The 23,843-nt window shown below is 37.4% G+C and overlaps 1 protein-coding gene across 2 annotated transcripts in view; it reads right to left on the bottom strand.

The window, feature by feature from the left end:
* The window catches only part of LOC115216786 (protein unc-13 homolog D), a 527,921-nt gene that overhangs the window by 409,056 nt on the left and 95,022 nt on the right, over positions 1 to 23,843 (bottom strand). For both annotated transcript variants that reach the window (XM_036504398.1, XM_029786361.2), the window contains exon 2: positions 10,825 to 10,932. In XM_036504398.1, coding sequence (XP_036360291.1) covers positions 10,825 to 10,932 — 108 coding nt within the window. The remainder of the gene's footprint in view (positions 1 to 10,824; positions 10,933 to 23,843) is intronic.

Genomic DNA, 23,843 nt, shown 5'->3' with positions numbered 1-23,843 from the left:
TCACAGTTAATAAAAGATTATATATTCTCTAGTTCATGTATTGAGTTCTTTTTCCTTGTATGTAAAATTGAAACAAACTCATACATATTCTGATAAATGTGTGTGTGAGTGTATGTGTGTGTGTGTGTACTTTACTTTTATTTTATTTATAATTGCTATATCACATACAATTTTTGATGGCAATATAGGTACAATGCTTTCTGCTGATTTACACATTTACATATTGAAAGAGCAATTATTTTTACACTTGGATGTCTTTCATACTGCAAACCAGCCAACTGTGAAATAGAAATATAGTTTTTCTTCAGTCATGTATACTGAGGATGACAGAATTATTTACCTATTCCTAGGACACAATATGATTAATATATATAAGATTTGAACTCATGACCATTCAGTCTGTAACTTTGCACTTCAGTATTACAAACATCATACATCAATGCAGACAATGTACAGACACTAACTCATACAAAATATTGCATTACTATCCCTGATCTCAAAGTGCTTCCTATCATAACAAACACTGTTCTTTCCCTTTCATCTAACAGTGATAGTAGAATACTAGAATGCAACTTGTTCTAAACTAGCTGGCTGTATATGGTCCACCTTATTGTTACTCTTTTACTTGTTTCAGTCATTTGACTGTGCCCATGCTGGAGCACCGCATTTTAGTCAAGCAAATCGACCCCCAGGACTTATTCTTTGTAAGCTTAGTACTTATTCTATCGGTCTCTTTTACCGAACTGCTAAGTTACAGGGATGTAAACACACCAGCATCGGTTATCAAGCGATGTTGGGGGGACAAACACAGACACACAAACATATACACACACATACATGTATATATAAATATATATATATATACATATACATGACAGGCTTCTTTCAATTTCCGTCTACCAGATCCACTCACAGGGCTTTAGTCAGCCCGAGGTTATAGTAGAAAACAGTTGCCCAAGGTGCCACGCAGTGGGACTGAACCCGGAACCTTGCGGCTGGTAAGCAAGCTTCTTATTTCTTTATTACCCACAAGGGGCTAAACATAGAGGAGACAAACAAGGACAGACAAAGGGATTAAGTCGATTACATCGACCCCCAGTGAGCAACTGGTACTTGATTTATCGACCCCGAAAGGTTGAAAGGCAAATTCGACCTTGGCAGAATTTGAACTCAGAACATAACGGTAGACAAAAAACCGCTAAGCATTTTATATATATATATATATATATATATATATATATATATATTGGGTCATCCCATATATATATATATTGGGTCATCCCATAAAAAATGCAGTTTTGTATACTTCTTAATTTTTCAAATTTAAGATAAACAAAGTTCATTTTTAATCTAAAATATACTCTCCTTCATTTTTTATGATGCTCTTTCATCTATCTGGTAGACTTGCAAAGCCCCTCTTCCAAAATTCACTTGTCTGTGACAAAAATTACTCCTCCAATACTGTTCTGACCTTGTCTACAGAATTCATATTTTTTCTGTTCAAATGATTCTGAAGACTCCAGAATAAATGATAATCAGATGGGGCAATGTCTGGCGAATATGGTGGGTGAGGCATTGTTTACCATTCAAACTGCTCTAACTTTTGGAATGTCATCCTTAGTGTATGTGGCTGAGTATTATCTTGATAGAAGAACACCTTTCGTCTTGAAACCAAAGATGGTCATTTTTCTTCTAGCACTGACTTAAGCCACTCAAGCTGCTCATAGTGGATCTCCTTTGTTATTGTTTGGTTTGGGTTTAAAAGTTCAAAGTGGGCTAAACCTTTCATATCCCACCAAACAGATAACAACACCTTACTTGAGAGAAGACCTTCTTTAGCCTGGGGTGCCAGTGTTTCTCTTTTCCATACCCACTGTCTTCAGCACTTGACATTTTTATAGAGAACCTATTTCTCATCACTAGTCACTATTTGGTCTAAAACAGGTTCATTCGTGAGATGTGACAGCAAAGAAGAGCAAGCATTCACTTTTTGCATGCAATTAGACTCAGAAAGTTTGTGAGGAACCTACTGACCCAATTTGCTGACTTTTCCAATGGCACACAGGTGTCAATGAATGGTTGACTGACTAAATCCAAGCTTCTCTGCTAATTCCTCAATAGTTACAATAGGATTTTTTCCCGCAAAGTTTGCTGGACATCATCATTGTGCTCTGCAGTTCTTCTAGGACAAGGCTCATCTTCTAGGCTGTAGTTTCTGGCTCAGAATTTCTGGAACCACCATTGACTCGAGCTTATGCTTATTGTCCAATCCCCATATACTGTATTAATATTCCTCATACTTTCTATTGTATTGTTGCTTTTATTGAACTCAGAAAACAAAATATGCCGAATATGCTCCTTTGTCACTTCCATTATAGCTTTGAAAAAATAATTGTTAAAGTCGAACTGCACTCTTCAAAACTTGTACTAAGAACAAGGAAAAGATAAAATTACTACCTGCTTTTATAGCAAACTGATGCAGATAGTTTATTCCATCTCCCTCCAACTTTTAGTTCATGCAATTGCAAAAACTGTATTACTTATTGGATGACCCAGTATATATAGATATAGATATAGATATATATGTATATATATATATATCACACAAGCAATCAGATTTAGAAAAATAATAATAAAAAGAAGAAACTGTTCTGTTCCTTTTATATTGCAGTGAATTCAAAAGTACATTATTACAATCAAGTCATTTCAAAATACAATTTCAATTCAAAAACAGATTATCACAATCAAATTATTTCAAAATATGTTATTACATATTCCAAAATATCTTATCATACATAAAATACATTCCAATAATCAGATCATTTCAAAATACTTTATTAACACTCCAAGGCACATAATTATGAAAATACATAATTAAATATTCTAAAGTACATAATAACAAACCAGTTTCACTTCTTATTGTTGATATTCATTGCAATAAACATGTTTTGCGTGTGTGTGTGTGTGTGTATATATACATATATATATATAGACAGATAGATAAATAGATAGATACATGCATATATGTATACCTATATACATGTTTAAAATGTGTATATATATATATATATTATTCCTGTAAGTTAGGAATATTATTCCCTCAAATAATTATTATATATATATATATATATATATATACACGCACACACACACACACACACACACACACACATATATATATATATAATATGCATATTTATGTATATCTATATATCTATCTTTAAATATATATATACACACATACAGACATGCACGCACACACACACACATTCATACAGTCAAACACACCCATACACACACCCACACAAAAGAATAGGGATAGCAAAATCCATACAAATACTTTTTAAGCACTTTTCAGCACTGTTGTATTATAACTTGACTCTTAGTCAAGTTACAATAGATCAAGCCCAGTGAGAATCGTTGGAAACCATGTAGCTGATACAATTAATTTGTGTTTCAATTATATTTGTAAATCTAAAGTTCATTTCTGAAGAATTCAATCTACAGTTTAAAACAAAGAAGAATGGAGATTGTTTTACTTTTAATTCATAATTTATAATACATAATCCAACAGCCATCATGATTTTGCTAATGGATTATAAATTATGAATTAAAAATGCATAATTCTTCATTCCTTTTTGTGTTTTATATATGTATATATATATATATAATATATCATCATCATCATCATTGTTTAACGTCTGCTTTCCATGCTAGCATGGGTTGGACGATTTGACTGAGGTCTGGCGAACCAGATGGCTGCACCAGACTCCAATCTGATCTGGCAGAGTTTCTACAGCCAGATGCCCTTCCTAACGCCAACCACTCCAAGAGTGTAGCAGGTGCTTTTATGTGCCACCAGCACGAGGGCCTGTCAGGCGGTACTGGCAATGACCACGCTCAAATGGAGCTTTTTATGTGCCACCTGCACAGGAGCACTGGCAACAACCTCGCTCAAATGTTTTTTCACGTGCCACCAGCACAAGTACCAGTAAGGCGACGCAGGTAACAATATATATATATATATGATTGATTGATTGATTCTAGTTTCATCTCATGAGCTGTGGCCATGCTGGGGCATATTCATTTACTCATTTATGTGTATACTTGTTTTAGTTGCTGGACTGTGGTCATGCTGGAGCACCACCTTGATGAATTTTTAGTCAAATGTATCAACCCCGGCACTGTTTTTTTTTAAACCTGGGTCTTATTCTATTGGTCTCTTTTGCTGAACCACTAAGTTACAGAGGACAAAAACACTACAACGCCAGTTGTCAATTGGCAGTAGGGAACAAATACAGACACAAAACACACACACACATATATATATGACAAGCTTTTTTCAGTTTCCATCTACCAAATCCACTCACAAGGCTTTGCTCAAACTGAGGCTAGAGTGAAAGACACTTGCCCAAGGTATTACGCAGTGGAACTGAACCTAGAACCATATGGTTGGGAAACAAACTTCTTACCACACAACACCTGCACACACACACACACGCACACACCACATATACAGTGCTGCTTGACTGGCACATAAAAAGCACCATCTGAGTGTGGCCAATGTCAGTGCCGCTTGACTGGCTCCGATACCGGTGGCACATAAAAAGCATCCACTACACTCTCAAAGTGGTTGATGTTAGGAAGGGCAGCCAGCTGTAGAAACCTTGCCAAAACAGACAATTGGCGTCTAGACAGTTCTCTGTCAAACCAACCAACACAAGCCAACATGAAAAATAGATGAACATGATGATGATGAAGAAGATGATGATGATGATGATGATGATGATGATGACAACGACGATGTATGTGTGTGTGTGTGTGTGAGTGTCTATCAGTTGGTAGTTCATATATCCTAGAAAAAAAGGATACTCTAAAACATAGTAGTAATGCTTAGAAGGTTGTTTTGTTATGGCTGGTCAGAGAGTGACAGTTGGTTTCACAACTATAAGGTGCTTAGCTGTATAGGCAACTAGTCAGATAGCTATCTGAGTCTGACCCTTAACAATAGATAGTTGTCACTTTATTTCATTCCATAATTGCCATCTCTGAAGAGTACAAGGTTACATAACTGGGCTGTCATATAACAAGCCATTGAACCCCTAGTGTGAAATCAATTGGTAATATATATATATATACATACATACATACATATATATATATATATATACATACATATACATACACATATATATATATATACATACTCACAAACACATGTATAAACACGTGTGTGTGTGTGTGTGTGTGCATGGATAGGGTGATATATAATTAGTTTTCTTCCTGTTGTTACTACTTCTGATGTTACCCTTTTTGTCTATACCCATACTAACCCTCACTTCCACCTGCCACTCGCTGCATGCCTGACTACTGACCATTCATGCACACATACTACTACCACCACCATCACCACCACCACCTTGCACATACATTTAACGCACTGAGACCCTGTCTTTTATCTTCTCTGGTTTCGCCCTCCCACTCCATTACTATCTCTAGCTCCATAAAATATCCACCACACCACATGTATTTTTGCCTCGAACTGACCATTAAATCATTCCTTTATCTCTTACAACACTGGATTACCTTTACTTCCTGGAAACTTTACCATCTCTATTGGACTTCAACACTTTCTCTCAATCCATACAAACTAACTCTTTTTTTTTTACACACCCTTTTTTTACATCCTTTTTAATATCCTTCCAAACTTCTCCTCCACATGGTACATGTATATTTTTTTAACCCTTCTGTTCCCATTCTCTCAACCTGTGTAAATCAATTTTCCACCCTACAGTTTTTATTCACATCCTCTTTTAATAACATTTCATTTTATATCCTCTGTACAATTTTCTCTTCCTGTTACAACTTCTCCCATTTCCAATACCAAATTCTCAGCCATAATTTCCACATGTTGTACATATAATTTTTTAATCCTTCTCTTCCAATCTTCTCTGCCTTTCACCATAATTCTTCCTGTTCCACTTTATTGATTTTGCAACTCCTTTTCTCTGCATGTGTACCTTTTTTGCTGTGAAATAACATTTTTCTTTACTGTCTGTTTTCTATACCCTTTCAATAAGCATCTCTATCTTTGGCAACTCTCCTTTTTTTCAATAATCACATGATTTATATATATTCCTTATATTATATATATTCCCTTGTCTTTTTACATGCTCTTTCATGCTCAACTGTTCTCTTTCTTTTGAATATTGACATATTTTTTACCACTTATTATTTTCCACCTTTATCTTTGAAACAATTCTTCTATTTATGTATGCCTTAATTTTTTTGGCTCACCAATTATACCATTTACTCCAGTTTCCCACATTTTTTTCTGCTTCCATACCTCCCTCACAACTTAACCTCATCCATCTCATCACCACTCATCCCCAGTCAACCACCTGCACCCCACATTGTTCACACACACACACACACACACACACACACACTCATATGCTCAGCTCCTTGCATAGATATTCTCCTTTATATGCATACAACTTCCCCTTTCTTCCTCTCTTCACTCCTCCTCACAGAACTGCATTCCCACTTGGCCCCTAACTTTTTTCTTCTCTTCTCCTTTCTCCATCACCCTTCTCTTTTTCTTTTCAAGTGTTAAACTAATAACACTTTCAAGAAACATATCCCTCTTGTGCTTTCTCTTGTTTTTCTTCATTCAACATATGCATACATACATAAATACACATATATATATAATATATATATATGTGTGGTGCACATACACACACACACACGCACACACACACACACACACACACACACACACAACACTCACATATATATATATATTACCGTGATCACTGTGACCGACCAGGCTATCAGATGTTGCTACACATCGCTGGTCACAATGAGCTTCACATTGTTTTCGCCTTCAGATGACGCCACCTCGCTGGCTAAGCGAGCAGGCCAACAGAAGAAAGAGTGAGAGAGAGTTGTGGCAAAAGAGTACAGCAGGGATCACCACCACCCCCTGCCAGAGCCTCGTTGAGCTTTATAAACACTCACAACGCCCAGTCTGGGAATCAAAACCGCGATCCTACGACCGCAACTCCACTACCCTAACCACTGGGCCATTGCCCCTCCAAATACCTACATATATATATATATGGAGGGAAGGTCAAAACAGTTTGATCCAAATTCAAAATGGCTTGAAACTTGGAGTACCAACGAATTTGAATCAAACTGTTTTGGTCCATACATGTAGCTCCCAATAAAATATATATACACACACACACATATATAAATACGTATGTGTGTGTGCATGTGTGTGTCCATCTATATGTGTGTGTGTGTGTGTGTGTGTGTGCTGGGTATCCATACAGTTTCTACTTGAGAATTTCACTCATATTACATTTATCAGCTGAGAGCAATGAAAGAAAATACTCAAATTGTCCTGATACAAAATGGTGCACAAAATCATGTGGTTAGGCAGCAATATTTGTTACAATATATCCATGCCCACACCTCAAGAAAACTTTATTTAGTATGTGGAAAAGTGTAATTACTTTTATTGTAAAAGCGCAATTAAAAATGTTCAAGTGAGAAATATAAATGTAAAATATAAACCTTTACTTCTTTATATAGGTGTTTATGTGTATATACATGTATGTATATATGTATACATATATATATATGAACATATATATGCATATGTGTACACATATATATATATATATATATATATATATATATATATATATTTACACATATTATATTATACACACACACATATACATTTATTCATATACATATTATATATGTGTGTTTATATATATATATAATATATATAATATAAATATATATATATATATATATATATATATATACATATGTATATGTATATATGTGTATCTATTTATATATGTATGTTTGTGTGCATGTATATATCTATGTGTGTGTGCATGTGTGTGTGTGTGTCTGTGTGTGTGCATATGTATTTAAAGGATATTTTTATAAGTATAAAAATTGTGAACATTAGCTGAAAAAGGAATACATTACAAGTCTAGAACCAGATATTAATGAAATTATTAATAATTTTAATGATAATATCATTTTATTAATTTACTTATTATTTATAATTTCATAGATTGTGATTTTGATGTTGTACCAGGAGTGAACCTCAGCAGAGACTGTGTATGCAGACATATATATATATAGGGAGAGAGATAGAGATGTATGTATGTATGGATATACACACACACGCATGTATATATATATATATATATATATATATAAATATATATATACATATGTACCTATACATATGCATGTATATATGTGTGTGCATGCATGTATGTATATATATATATATATATATATATATATAGAGAGAGAGAGAGAGAGAGAGATGTATATATATATGTATGTAGACAGACAGACAGACGGACAGACGGACGGACAGACAGACAGACAGACAGACAGACAGACAGACAGACAGACAGACAGACAGATAGATAGATAGATAGATAGATAGATAGATAGATAGATAGATAGATAGATAGATAGATAGATAGATAGATAGATAGATAGATCAGACAAGTTGAACTACCATTTCCTCTCTATTTACCTCAAACTAAGATTTATATTTCTAGCCTAATCTGATTATTTCAAATCTTCGTCTTTTCTCTATTGCCTTCTTTCTCTTTTTTCTTTTTCCTCCTCTCTTTCTTTCTAAACTTATCTCTCATCAGTCTCTTTCTTCCTCACTTTCCTTACATCTTCTCACTCTTGATCTCACAGCTTTTCTTTTTATCACTCTTTCACTCCACCTTCAATAAGCCTACTTTTTCTCTGTCTCTTTGTTGACGTTGGCATTTGGAAGGGCAACAAGCCAGCAAAACCAGGCTGAAGCAGACGCATAGTTTAATGCACTCCTCTGGCTGACCGGCTCCTGTCAAACCATCCGACCCATTGCTAGTACAGAAAATGGATGCTGTGTGACAGTGATGATGATGATGATGATGATGATGATGATCGTGATGATTGTGATGATCGTGATGATCGTGGTGGTGATGGTGGTGGTGGTTGTTGTGGTAATGATGATGATGATGATGGTGATGATGATGATGGTGGTGGTGGTGATGATGGTGGTGGTGGTGGTGATGGTGGTGGTGATGATGATGATGATGATGATGATGATGGTGGGGGGTGATGATGATGATGATGATGATGATGATGATGGTGATGGTGGGTGGTGTTGATGGTGTTGATGGTGGTGTTGATGGTGTTGATGATGATGATGATGATGATGATGATGAGTTTCTATGCTCTTAACTACAAGTTCCCTGCTATATGAGATTCACATTTTGCCACTCTATTGCTTGGCCCTCTCATCAATCATTTGTCTATCGTCCATGTCACTGCACCTATCTGAACCTCTAACCATCATGTCTGCTTGTGTGTGTGTGTGTGTGTGTGTGTGTGTGTGTGTGTGTGTGTGTGTGTGTGTGTGTGTGTGCGTGCATGTGTGTATTTACCTCCAGTGCCAAAAAATACTGTTGCTCAAACAGGAACAACATCCACTCAGCTGTGTCAAATTGCCAGCATCAAAACAGCTATGGCCAGTTGTCCCATTTTGGCAGTCAATGGTTGTGTTGTCATCCCAGAATTTAGCAGCTAAGTGACTTGCCAACTCTCGTCGTCGTCGTCGTCGTCATCGTCGTCGTCGCCGTCCTCGTCGTCGTTGTCGTCGCCGTCGCCGTCGTCGTTTAACGTCTGCTTTCCATGCTAGCATGGGTTGGATGGCTTGACTGAGGACTGGCAAGCCAGTAGGCTGCACCAGGCCCCAGTCTGATCTGACAAGGTTTCTACAGCTGGTTACCTTTCCTAATGCCAACCACTTCAAAAGTGTAGTGAGTGCTTTTTACGTGCCACCAGTAAGGGAGCCAGTCAGGGAAAACTGGTATCAACCACGTGCAGATGGTGCTTAGAAACTTTAATCATTTCCAACAATGAGTTAAAGGACTAAAATCTCTGCCCTAAACCTAGTTTGCTTCTTCCTAACTTGGACCAGATGCTAATATTTTGGCTAAAACAGTAAACATGGAATGGAATAAAAAATTGCTAAGACTTGAAAGAATGATGCTGGTTGGATAGTGCTTTCAATGAACAAGACTGACGTAGGAGCATTGCAGAAATTAGTTTCACAGAAAAAAAGGGCAATTAATTATTTTATTGATCCAGACATTGTAAGGCAGAGAAGGAATGTATAAATAATACAGTAAAAAAGCTGGAAGAAGAACCAAAATAACCAAGTGTCAGACTTATTATGGTGAAGAACCCAACTGAAAAACATCGAAATTCAGTTCTTTTCTTTCCTTGACAATCACTTTTGATGAAAATGTAAGTTATTTTGTACATGGAAAATATTAAATTCAACTGCGATGGAGATTTTTGAGTTGCTTCTTAAATCTGTCATGAAACTTGACAAGTTGTTCATCTTGGGAGATTTTAATGCAAGAGGGTTTGGTAAAGATCACACCAACTGGGAATGAGAAGCAAATTGGAAAGCATGTGTGACATTATAAAGTTTAATATTAACTTTGTTTTACTTCTGAACTTTAGTTTTCTTATACAATCTAACAGAAATAACCCTGCATTGTCTTTCTATATGAAAATATGTTTAGTAAATGCCTAAGCATTAAATAGAGAAAGATATTTGAATCCTTACCAGCACCAACTTCATATTTCTCTTTATTGCCTGTTTATATTACTGTTTATTGTTTGTCCTGATTTAATATATACAAATACTGGCGCCATATGGGAAATTACAAGACCAAAATGTTAATATAAAAGATGATAACATACTGTACGTAGATAATCTGTCAAGTCACCAGGTCGCAGACCAAAGATTGTATCAGAAGCCCCCAGAGGATGTATTAGGCTGTTCAAAAGTTTGCAGTAGACTTTTTCATTCTGAAAGAAATTTTATAAAAACAAAAGATAAAATAAAAATTAATGTAGTTTTTTTTTTTTTTATGTTTAATTTTTGTTCTATTTTTCCTTTGATTCATTCATTTCAGTTATTTAAGAGTGAATAAAACAATTGTTTTGGAACACAATGTAATTTGTAGGTCGGTTAATCACAATCTGCATCTATTGATTGGATAGACATAGTATGTAGTCATAAAGACTCTGCTGATATTGGCTGCATAGATACATTGTGTAGATGTTGGACTGGACAGACACAGTATGTTAATGTTGATTGCATACACAAATATATATATATTCATACCCACACCTACACCCCTCCACACACAAACACACACACACATACATATATATATATACATATGTTTTCTATGATAGCCCTGGGTTGGTCAATGCCTTGTGACTGAACTTGGCAAATGGAAACTTTTGGAAGTCTGTCATTGATATATATAATGCCAGCCTCCTCTGGCCCCTGTGCCGGTGGCACGTAAAAAAGCACCCATGACACTCATGGAGTGGTTGGCATTAGGAAGGGCATCCAGCTGTAGAAACACTGCCAGATCAGACTGGAGCCTGGTGCAGCCTCCTGGCTTCCAAGACCCTGGTCGAACCGTCCAGCCCATGCTAGCATGGAAAACGGACATTAAACGATGATGATGATATATACATTTTATATATATAAATGTCTACGTGTGTGTATCTTTGTGTCAGTGTTTGTCACCACTTGACAACCAGTGTTGGTTTGTTTATATTCCCATAGCTTAGTGGTTTAGCTAAAGAGATTGATAGAATAAGTACTAAAATTAGTAAAAATGCAAGTGCTGGGGTCAATTCATTCAACTAAAACTCTTCAGTCTAATGATTGAAACAAGTAAAAGGTTAAAATAAGAGCTAAAAGACTTATATATATATATATATATATATATATATATATATATATATATATATATAGTAAATCCCAAAAAGAACAAACACAAAAAATAACAATGCAAAGACATGGTACATGCAAAGTATTAGCAGACACTCAGGGAAGGAAAGAAAGATGGTTTAACATTTCGAGCAGATGCTCCTCTTCAGAAACAGAGTAAAGTCCATTAGAAGGGAAGACAGAGGAAGAAAATCGTCAACAATTCACACACACACACACACACATATATATATATATATATATCACCTTGATCACCTTGACCAACCAGTCCATCAGGCATCCATTTGACACCACTGGTCATAGCACACTGTCCAACTCACTGATATATATATGTATATATGTATATATACACACACACACACAACTCGCTCAAAGATTTATTATTGCTTGTTTTTCCTTTTTTGGGATCAGCGACTTTTTGTCCCTGGAAAAAGCATATTTATTTGCATTCAAAATCACTTCTCATCCCTAGTTGGTGATTGTCATATACTGATGATGGGTTATTACTCAGAAACCTGGGTCCATGTGTATCATGTGAGGCTAGAGATAGGAATGATGATTTCCCTTTGCAAATACTGATCGGGCACTGACAGTGTGTCATTAGCCAGCTGGAGGAGATGTCTTCCTGGAGCTATAAACTACAGTAGCATCGTCCCATATGAGTCAGCCACATTTTGGTGGCAAATATACTTCACAACGTCATGCTACTACTGTTTACATCTCTCTCAGAGATTTAGTATTGCTAAATATGTGTCTGTGTGTGTGTGAAAACATACATATATAAATATATATATGAAGACATATATATATAAATATATATATATATATATATATATATATATATATATATATATATATATATATATATATATAATAAATGCGCCCTTTTTTAAAGCCTAGCCAGGCTCATGGGCCTGGTTTTCCAGTTTCAAAATTAAAATATAGTATTTGGTATGGAACTATGATAAAGTTATTTAGAGGCCTGATGATTGGGGTTACATTTTAAGAAAAGCCTCTGTAAAACACTGCGTACTTAAGGAACTGTAAAAGAACCTCAAGAAACACGCGTAGCTGAGAAATGAGTAGTAAGTATTAAATTAAATTAAAATTCTTTTATATGGTGGGATGAAAGGGACTATCTCTAAATAAAATATATATACACATGTATAAATATATACATATATAAATATATATATATACATAAATATATGTGTGTGTATGTATATAGATATATATATATATGTGTGTGTGTGTGCATATCTATATAAATATATATACATGTATATACATATATATACATATGTATGCATATATGTATATATGTGTATGTATGTATGTATGTATGCATTCATAACTGAGTGTAAATTATAATTAGATACACTGTTAGCATTGTCTTATAGAATTAATGTGTAGATGTCCACTGCTTAGACATCTAAACTATATATATATATATATATATAATATATATATATATATATATATAAACAATTGCAGCATGGAAGGTGTTTATAAGCCATTTAAGAAACACACAAAACCGTTAGATTCACTTCAACATTTAAATTTAATTAGCCAAAATATTTTCGTTGCTTTGAGACCACAACCTGTTCACTGACAAAATTCCGTGCTGCAGCATGGGATTTCGTCAGTGAACAGGTCGTGGTCTCAAAGCAACGAAAATATTTTGGCAAATTAAATTTAAATGTTGAAGTGAATCTAACAGTTTTTGTGTGTTTTTAAATGGCTTATAAACACCTTCCATGCTGCAATTGTTATATATATCGGCCGTTGCCTTTTCCTTGGATAACACTGGTGGTGTTGATAGGGGAGGCTGGTATGCATGGGCGACTGCTGGTCTTCCATAAACAACCTTGCCCAGACTTGTGCCTGGCAGGGCAACTTTCCAGGTGCAATCCCATGGTCTGTGTCGTGACCGAAGGGGGTCTCAGAATATATATATGTATATGTATAGAGATTGATAGATAGATGTGTGCATGTGTATTCTTTTATTCTTTTACTTGTTTCAGTTATTTGACTGTGGCCATGCTGGAGCACCGCCTTGAAGGGTCTTTAGTCAAAGAAATCAATCACCCACCTTATTTTTTCAGCCCTAGTACTTATTCTATCGGTCTCTTTTGCCAAACCACTAAGTTACAGGAACAAAAACACACCAACACTGTTTGTCAAGCAATGATGGGGAATAAACACAAACACAAAGACACACACATGCGCATTGATATATACATATATATATACATACAACAGACTTCTTTCAGTTTCCACTAGATCCACTCACAAGGCTTTGGTCAGTGGCCTGAGGTTATAGGAGAAGGCAGGCACTTGCCCAAAGTTCCATACAGTAGGACTGAACCCATAACCATGTGATTGGGAAGCAAGCTTCTTATGACACTGCCACGCCTGCACTTATGTATGTATATTAATATATATATATATATATATATATGTAGACATGGCCACATGGGTAAGAAGTTTTCAACCATGCTACTTTTGTTTATTCTCCTTGGACAAATGTTTTCTCCTATAGCCCAAGGCCAAACAAAGCTCGTAAGTGGATTTGATAGAAGCCTGCTGTGTGAGAGAATGGTGTGTGTGTGCATGTGTGTGTGTACCCGTGCGTGCAAGTGTGCATTTCCTTGTTTTGGTCTTGTATGACAGTTGTAAACAAGCAACACCATCATACATGCAGTATCCTTCATTTCCACTCTATCATGAAAACATGTCTGGCCAAGGGGAGATATTACCTTACTCGTTAACTTGTGAGATGTGAGAGATGGCAATAGAAAGGGCATCAGGTCATAGAACATCTGTCTCAACAAATTCTATCTGAACCATAAAAAAATGGAAAAGTGGACATTAAAACAATGATGATGATGATGTTGATGATATAATTTTTATTTAATGATGCTGACAACTGTACAAATTGTTTCATTCCTCAAAGGTCCTTTCTCAACTAATGCTAGCAAAGCTTACTTTGAAAAAGTTCCCTTGAGTAATGAAACAATTTGTTCAATTGTCAGCATAATTAAATAAAAATCGTACATACCTACCGACATCAGAGCACAGAGTTATTTCATATTTCATTTGAAATTTTTTCCTTGTGCAAATGAATAGGAACACCCTACATATATGTGCATGTGTGCCTCTGTGTGAGTGTGTGTGTGTGTGTGTGTGTGTGTGTGTGTGTGTGTGTGTGTGTGTGTGATGTATGTATATACATATATATACAAATATTTCTCAAATAAAATATATGTAGATCATTTTTTTTTTCCCTCTCTCTCTTTGGGAGAGGCACAAGCACCTACACGCACATATGCACACACGGCAGTAACTTCCACCTACCGAATTCAATCACAAAGCTCCGGTCAGCTCGGGGCTATAGTGGAAGACACCTACCCAAAGTGCCACGTAGTGGGACTGAACCCGAAACCATGTAGCTAGAAAGCAAGCTCCCTAACCACACAGCCATGCCCATATTTATATATGTATAAATATACATACATATATATATTAATATATGTATACATGCATGCACATATATGTATGTGTATATATACACACACACACACACACATATATATATAAATGTATATATATGCATATATATGTATATACATACATATATATATATATATATGGCCTTCTACATCGGATGGAGCCAGCCTACGTATGCATACCTTCCCTTCTTGGGACACAAAACTCTACTTGTGAAGACCTGTTGAGGCAAGTGAGGATCAGAATCGAAATCAATCAATGGAAATTGCAGATGTGTTACCAGTGCTGGTGGAATGTAAGAGAACCATCCGTTCATGACCGTTGCCAGCGCCGCCCCGACTGGCCTTGTGCCGGTGGCACGTAAAAAGCACCATCCGTTCATGTCTGTTGCCAGCCTCGCCTGGCCCCCGTGCCGGTGGCACATAAAAAGCACCATCCGTTCGTGGCCGCTTGCCAGCTCTGTCTGGCACCTGTGCAGGTGGCACGTAAAAAGCACCCACTACACTCACGGAGTGGTTGGCGTTAGGAAGGGCATCCAGCCGTAGAAACACTGCCAGATCTGACTAGGCCTGATGAAGCCTTCCGGCTTCACAGACCCCAGTTGAACCGTCCAACCCATGCTAGCATGGAAAACGGACGCTAAACGATGATGATGATGATATATATATATAGGTTATGAGAGGTAATGGTGTCAGTGACGACCAAAGGTTTCAGATAATACTGAATAAGTGCTATGGATAGACCATAGTTGAGATCCAGGTTCAGTGATTATGCGAGGAAGGGGTCCAACATAGGTCATATATCAGTGTGTGTTTATAATTTTTTTTTTTCCGTAATGAGATAAAAAAACCAATACAGTGTAGATTTTAGAACATAAGACCTGTTTATAAATGTTCTAAAATCTACACAGCCTTAGTTTTTTATCTCATTACAGAAAATTAAAATGTATGTGTGTATATATATATATATATCGAAATCAAATTCAATGACTGGCATCCGTGCTAGTGGACCACTAAGAGTACCATATGAGCAAGATCGTTACCAGAGCAACAAGCTGGCCTCCGTGCCGATGGCACGTAAAAAACACCATTCGAGCATGATCATTACCTGCGTCTAATGAACACACACAGTACAGTCTGCCAGCATTCAAGTACATACCTTCCTCCATATAGGTGGGATGAGAAAACTTTACCTTTAAAACCTACGTGGAGATGATGGTTTGGCAACATCAAGAGGGTCAAATGACAACACATTCAATAGGCTTAGGAATGACCTAAGCCATACCCATATAATTAGTAAGTGAACTATTATGGTTTCAAACCAGCATAGACCCCATCATCATCCTCACTCCCAGTCTGGCAGCAATAGGTTTAAGTGATGCACTTTACATGTATCATCATCATCCTCATCCAGTGTTTTAAATCTGAGTTTTGTCCCCATTAACAGGAGTGTCTAGATCTACCTCAATACCATAGCAACCGAGATAAGCTGGTGCAGCCCACCCCAACTTTTGGGTTGGTTGGTGCCCATTCTCCTTTGCTATCATGAGGCTCTTTTGGAGCTGGATTTTCTACAGGGAGCATACCCTTGTTTACCCCCAACCTCAGTTTCTAGACATGAGTGGTCCTGAGACTAAGGCCTCTACCACAATTTTTAAAAAATATGGTGGAAAACTAGCTCAGGAAGGTAGGGACGCAACTCACTGAGACCCCTTTTGGAGCCCCCACTACCTATATATATATTTTATATATATATATATATATATATATATATATATATATATATATATATATATATATATATATATATATATTATATATATATATAATATATATATACATATACTGCCTGCTGAGAACTGCCCAGTATGATCACAATGGTGAGGGATTGACGAGGAAGTCACTAGGGGTTGATTATCAGTTTAGTGATACAAGGAGGAAGATGTTTATATACGAAAACTAATTAAAGTCATTAGTCGTATCATGTAACATAAATAATAACCAGTAGGGAGGTGTTTAAAAGTGGTCAGATAGCGAGATTGAATAGATGAGATAGTTAGAATTCTGGTTACCAAAGAGTTCTCTATAACACACTTGTGTGCTGTAAGATATAAAGTGATGCACAGCAAAAATAATAAAATTATATTTAGAAATATGGAAACTACACACTGAAGTTCTAAATATAGTCTTGATAATTGTGTTATGTTTATTTGAAGAAAGACAGAAATATTTACTCATTGTTGTCACACTTAATACATAGAGTCCAAAAATTTATCAAAAATGGTATTGCATATATTTTAAGCTTTTAAAAAATTTAAACAGAAATGATTAAGTATTTCCAAGTTCAAATAAATGTAATATACTTATCAAGGCTATATTTAGGACTTCAGTTTGTATTTTTCATATCTTTTAAATATAATTTTATTCTCACTTAATAGCTAGAACACAAAATACTGCATTATTTAAATAAAATGATAATAATAATGAAATTATTGTGTACAGTGGTTAGGTGCACCACAACTTGTCAAAAGTGCATATAAAGCATATGCAGTAAAGTACAAATGTCTGGAAAGTGAACAGTGTATGAGACAGATATATGTTTGCATGTGTATGGAGGGGAGAAAATCAGGTGTAGTGTTGGCGAATCTCAGGAAGCATGGAAGTTTTGAAGGATGCAGTGCTCCGACAACTAACAACTGATGCCGGCAGTTTGTTCCATACTTCAGCAACTCTTAGCATGAAAAAATGTTCCCAAAAGTCATGGGAGCTGTGCTGTTTTCTGACTTTGTAAACATGTCCACGGGTGTTAGACAGGTGGAGTTTGAAAAGGTGCTCAGAGTTATTGTTAGTAAGATGGTAAATAATTTTATGGGTGTCTGCCAAGTCAGCTGCCAGACGTCAGAGTTTCAATGTATCCATGCCCAGGGAAGTAAGGCATTCAGAATATGGCAAATGCCTGATGGAGGGTATTCTCTTGGTTGCACATCACTGAATGGTTTCCAAATGATTAATATCCTAGGCAAGATAGGGGTTCCAGACCGGTGATGCAAATTCCAGGTGAGGTAGCACCATAGCTATATAAAGCTTCAGATAGATAGCCAGAGAGCGGCTCACAAAGGACTTGGTAAGTGATGCCAAGACACCCTCAGCCTTCTTGGCAATTTTAGCAATGTGTTTTGTCCAACACAAATCGCTGTCGACAATAATGCCCAGGTCACATTCACAAGAAGACTTTTTGAGATTAGTGTTGTGGAGGGAGTAAGTAGACACTGGGTTTTTCCTCCCAAAATGCATAGTGGTACATTTCTCCACAGCCAGCATGAGTTGCCAGTCCATGATCCACTGCTGCATTGTGTCCAGGTCTGATTGCAATAAAGATCTACCATGGGATTTACCATGGGAGAACTTCTCATATGGACTTATGGTGCATATAAGCACTCGTGTTTATATCACTAGCAGAAGATAATCATCCACTATTGTCGCCAGTGTACTAACCTATATCATGCACCACACCAGTTTGTAGTGGAATGCTGCTTAGTAACCACTGTTCTAACCAGCTGACAACTACAAAAATATCATCAGCATCAACGTTAAAATATCACCATTACAGTGCAATTAAACCACAAGAGTACCATGAACCATCAAAGGATGTCTCAGTCTGCTAGAAATATAACCAACTTACAACTTGCTGTCTTAAAAGAGAAAAACACGTTGGGTAATATGGTCGTGAATGAAGGACAGGATGATCCCACCACTATAATGATTATGCTACAACATCATTCGTGCGTGATCGTTACCAGCATCGCTTTACTGGCACATGAAAAACATTCGAGCGAGGTCGTAGCCAGTGCTGCTGGACTGGCTCCTGCGCAGATGGCACGTAAAAAACACCATTTGAACGTGGCTTTTGCCAGTACTGCCTGACTGGCTCTTGTGCCAGTGGAACATAAAAGTACCCACTACAATCTCAGAGTTAGGAAGGGCATCCAGCTGTAAAAACTCTGCCAGGTCAAGATTGGAGCCTGGTGCAGCCATCTGATTCGCCAGTCCTCAGTCAAATCGTCCAACCCATGCTAGCATGAAAAGTGGATGTTAAATGATGATGATGATCACTACCTCACTATAACACCACTGTCATAACAACATGACTTCAGCACCACTACACAAGCCACTGAGAGTGTACCTCTATATCAGTGGTTCTTGGTTGGGGTTTATGTGGCTCTTGTAGATCCATTTTAGATTTTGTTAAAAATTATGTTCAATAAACTAATTGTACTTTTTACAATACCCAAAATATTTTAGCAATTTTTTATTCAATTCATGATAATATTTAATTATAAAAATATTTTTTAAACATTGGATGGCTATGGGGCAGGGGTCTACCCGAGTAAAATAAGAATCACAGGAGTCCATAGACAAAATATGATTGAGAACCACTATTCTACACACCTGCTTGAAATAGATGCCAAGTCTCCATCAAATTATGTAGTAACATACCAAACAAGGAAGGACACATTTGATAGCGCAGTTCTAAATAAGTAAGATTAGATGTTTGTGCCTGGAACATCTTTTCTCATAGGTGGGGGTCAATCGGGACTAACCTAGAAGAAACAACAGTAGCCCCAGTCTAGATTGCAGATCCTCTGTACCCCAGGATAGTTCAGCTCTCCACCCATTAAAAAAGCCACCGTTTACGGAATGAGGATAACAACGTAGCTTTCGTGCCCGTGCAACCGCCAGTCTATCGTGTGTGGTGGGTGGATCTTCAAGTTGCCACATTTTCTTAGTAGGCTCGAATTAGAGATTATTCATGTGGCTAATGGGGTGAGTCCTGATTGGAAGGAGGAGGAGGAGGAGGAGGCCCCATAAGCAATAACACTTATCACACCATATCCTTTCTACTATAGTTACAAGGCCTGAAATTTGGTGGGGATGGGGATAGTCAATTACATCAACTCCAGTATTCAACTGCTACTTATTTCATTGACCCCAAAAGGATGAAAAGGTAAAGCTGATCTTAGCAGAATTCGAACTCAGATTATGAAGACGGACAAAATACAGCTAAGCATTTTGTCCAACATGCTAATGACTCAGTCAGCTCGCCGCCTTTACTGTCATACCATAACATCATAGTCAATGCTAACATAAACTACAAACCAACTACCAGACCATGCTTACACCTGTAACACTATACTAGAAGACTGTGACTACACTATGCTACTACAACACATAGTATACTCCTGCCACAACATCACCACAACACCCTAGCTGATGGGAAAAGCTCTACATAGTTGCTTGACCTCCTAGAAATATCAGTCAAATCTCCTTCAAATCACTCCCAGCCATTTGAGAAAAGGATGCATTAGTAAGCATTTCCATGAATCTTAGAAAAGACAGGGTGGTCATAGTTGGAAAGCTTTCAATTGCATGTCTGCTTGATTGAGGCTGATCATACTACACCACCATGCCTGTACATCTCCACCACCATACTTCACCTCTGTCACCATACTGTGCTACAAACACCACATTAGCACCACTAATACCTATTTCTTTAGTACCCACAAGGGGCTAAACACAGAGAGGACAAACAAGGACAGACATACGGATTAAGTCGGTTATACCGACCCCCAGTGCGTAACTGGTACTTATTTAATCGACCCCGAAAGGATGAAAGACAAAGTCAACCTTGGCGGAATTTGAACTCAGAACGTAGCGGCAGATGAAATACCGATAAGTATTTCGCCCAGCGTGCTAACGTTTCTGCCAGCTCGCCACCTTGTAGCACCACTAATACCAGTCTATTACAACATCCATGTAACACAACACTATCACACTATACAACCACTAAGACATTGTACAACTACTTCAACCACACTACAACATGAACAGCACCACTACACTACCAATACCACCCTATACTATCAGCCACATCGTTATTATACTCCACCATCACACAACAACATGGATGGAAGTTTAATATTTTGAATAAGAGATGGAAGAAAGAATACCGTTTTCTACTGGGGAAGGAAGAACAGTAAAGAAGTTCTATCTCAAGCCACCAACTGCCTCCGTTAATTATGAAATTAACTCAACCAACAAGATATGCCAACAGTTTGGAACCTGCCAACTTTCAGCCGAGTGCCAAGCCAGAAATGGTTATAAAAGACAGTGAGAGGGAAGCCTTGTAGTTGTTCCAATGAATTTGTCAAAAGAAAATGCCTGATAATCGATGATGACAGCGCTGTTTATGTCCAAATAGCAGCAGGTGTGGTGGGGAAGGAATCATATGGCAAGAATTACTTGGATAACCAGATCAAGCCATTTTTATGGCGCCTTGCTATTAGAATTCTTTAGGGAAACATATCATCGTTCTCTGTGGTCAAGTGATGCAGAGAAATATCATGGCTTTATTTAGTTTTATTGCTGATATAGTATCTCTGACCATTTCCTCAGTCATATTGGCAGCAGCAGCAGCAACAGCCGCAGCAGTCGCAAAACTGTTTTTGTTACAGTTGCTTCTTTGATATAACATTGATTTTAATATGCCATTTCACTCATGAAAAATGCTGAAGCTCCAGTTTATAGAATATTCTCTTTAAGGAATTTTAGTTTGGGATTCTTCCTATTTTATGGAATTTTCTATAGCTTTTAGCATTGGTTGATTTCCAATGCTAAACTATTGGGTTGTCACAACATTGACCAAGTTACAGCATTTCTCCAGTGACAACTTTCGTTCCGGTCACATTATTGTTTAAACAAATATATTATGTCTGTCACAATATTGCTCCTATCACAATACTGCTCCAGTCACAATATTTCCCAGTTACCATACTGTTCCAGTCACAATACTTTTCCAGTCACAATACTTTTCCAGTCACAATACTTTTCCAGTTACAATATTGTTCCACTCACAATACTGTGCCAACCACAGTTTCCTTCTCGTTACAATACCATTTCAATCATAATACTGTGTAAATCACAAAACTGTTCCAGACACATTAGTGTTTCAATCAAACTATTCATCAAGTCACAGGAGTGGCTGTGTGGTAAGTAGCTTGCTTACCAACCACATGGTTCCGGGTTCACATGGCACCTTGGGCAAGTGTCTTCTACTATAGCCTCAGGCCGACCAAAGCCGTGTGAGTAGATTTGGTAGACGGAAACTGAAAGAAGCCTGTTGTATATATGTGCGTGTGTGTGTGTGTGTGTGTTTGTGTGTCTGTGTTTGTCTCCCCAACATCACTTGACAACCGATACTGGTGTGTTTGCGTCCCCGTAACTTAACGGTTCGGTAAAGAGACCGATAGAATAAGTACTAGGCTTACAAAGAATAAGTTCTGGGGTCGATTTTCTCGACTAAAGGCGGTGCTCCAGCATGGCCGCAGTCAAATGACCGAAACAAGTAAAAGAGTAAAAGAGTAGAGTAAGTCACATAATCATACCAATCACAATATATAACGAACACAACGGAAGGCTCAGTCTGTTGAAAAGATCATTACATATTATTAACATATTTGAAAGTTGTCTTTGAAAACAACATTAATGTCCCTCTTTGACTACAGCATGACAGACAAACAGTTTGGCATCAATAACACTGCAATGGAAGATTAAGTGAACGATTTAATAAACGGAATTTTTACCGTTTTAATACAGACATTAATCAACCTTTAACTGTAAGATTATTAGAGTTACTGCTGCCTTTTCTGTTTCTAGTTGTGGTGGTGGTGGTGGTGGTGGTGATGGTGGTGTGGTGGTGGTGGTGGCGGTGGTGGTAGTGGTGGTGGTAGTAGTGGTGGTGGTGATGGTGGTGGTGGTGGTGGTGGTGGTGGTGGCGGTGGTGGCGGCGGCGGCGGCGGCAGCAGTGGAAGTGGAAGTGGTGGTGATGGTAACAGTGGCAGTGGTGGTGGTGGTGTGGTGGTGGCGGTGGTGGCGGCGGCGGCGGCGGCAGTGGAAGTGGAAGTGGTGGTGATGGTAACAGTGGCAGTGGTGGTGGTGGTGGTGGTGGTGGTGTGTTGTTCTTGATGTTTAGCTGCAGGTCAGCTCCAATTGAGCAGATCTGTGTTCAAAGGCATTCCAGCCAAGACCACCCTACCTTTTTGTATATATTGAGGACTAAATTGTCCAGAACGCATTTCACAGTCACCACCTCAGTATGTTGCCACCTCTAACACATATTTCAAAATCAATATACATAGATTGGTAGGCTATATACACAAGTACATGCACACACACACTCACACACATGCACACATATACACACACACACACACACACACACACACACACATGCACACACAAACACTTATACATGTGAATATATATATCTGTGTTTCTCTATGCATATGTATATATGCAGACATACATACATATACATGCAAATAAACATATGAGTGTGTGTGTGTGTGTGTGTAGGTCTATTTATGTGTGTGTATATATATATATATATATATACACACATA

Source organism: Octopus sinensis, linkage group LG1 (genome assembly GCF_006345805.1).
Source record: "Octopus sinensis linkage group LG1, ASM634580v1, whole genome shotgun sequence".
In the NCBI taxonomy this organism is placed as follows: Eukaryota; Metazoa; Mollusca; class Cephalopoda; order Octopoda; family Octopodidae; genus Octopus; species Octopus sinensis.
This window is presented reverse-complemented; position numbering and strand designations above follow the sequence as displayed.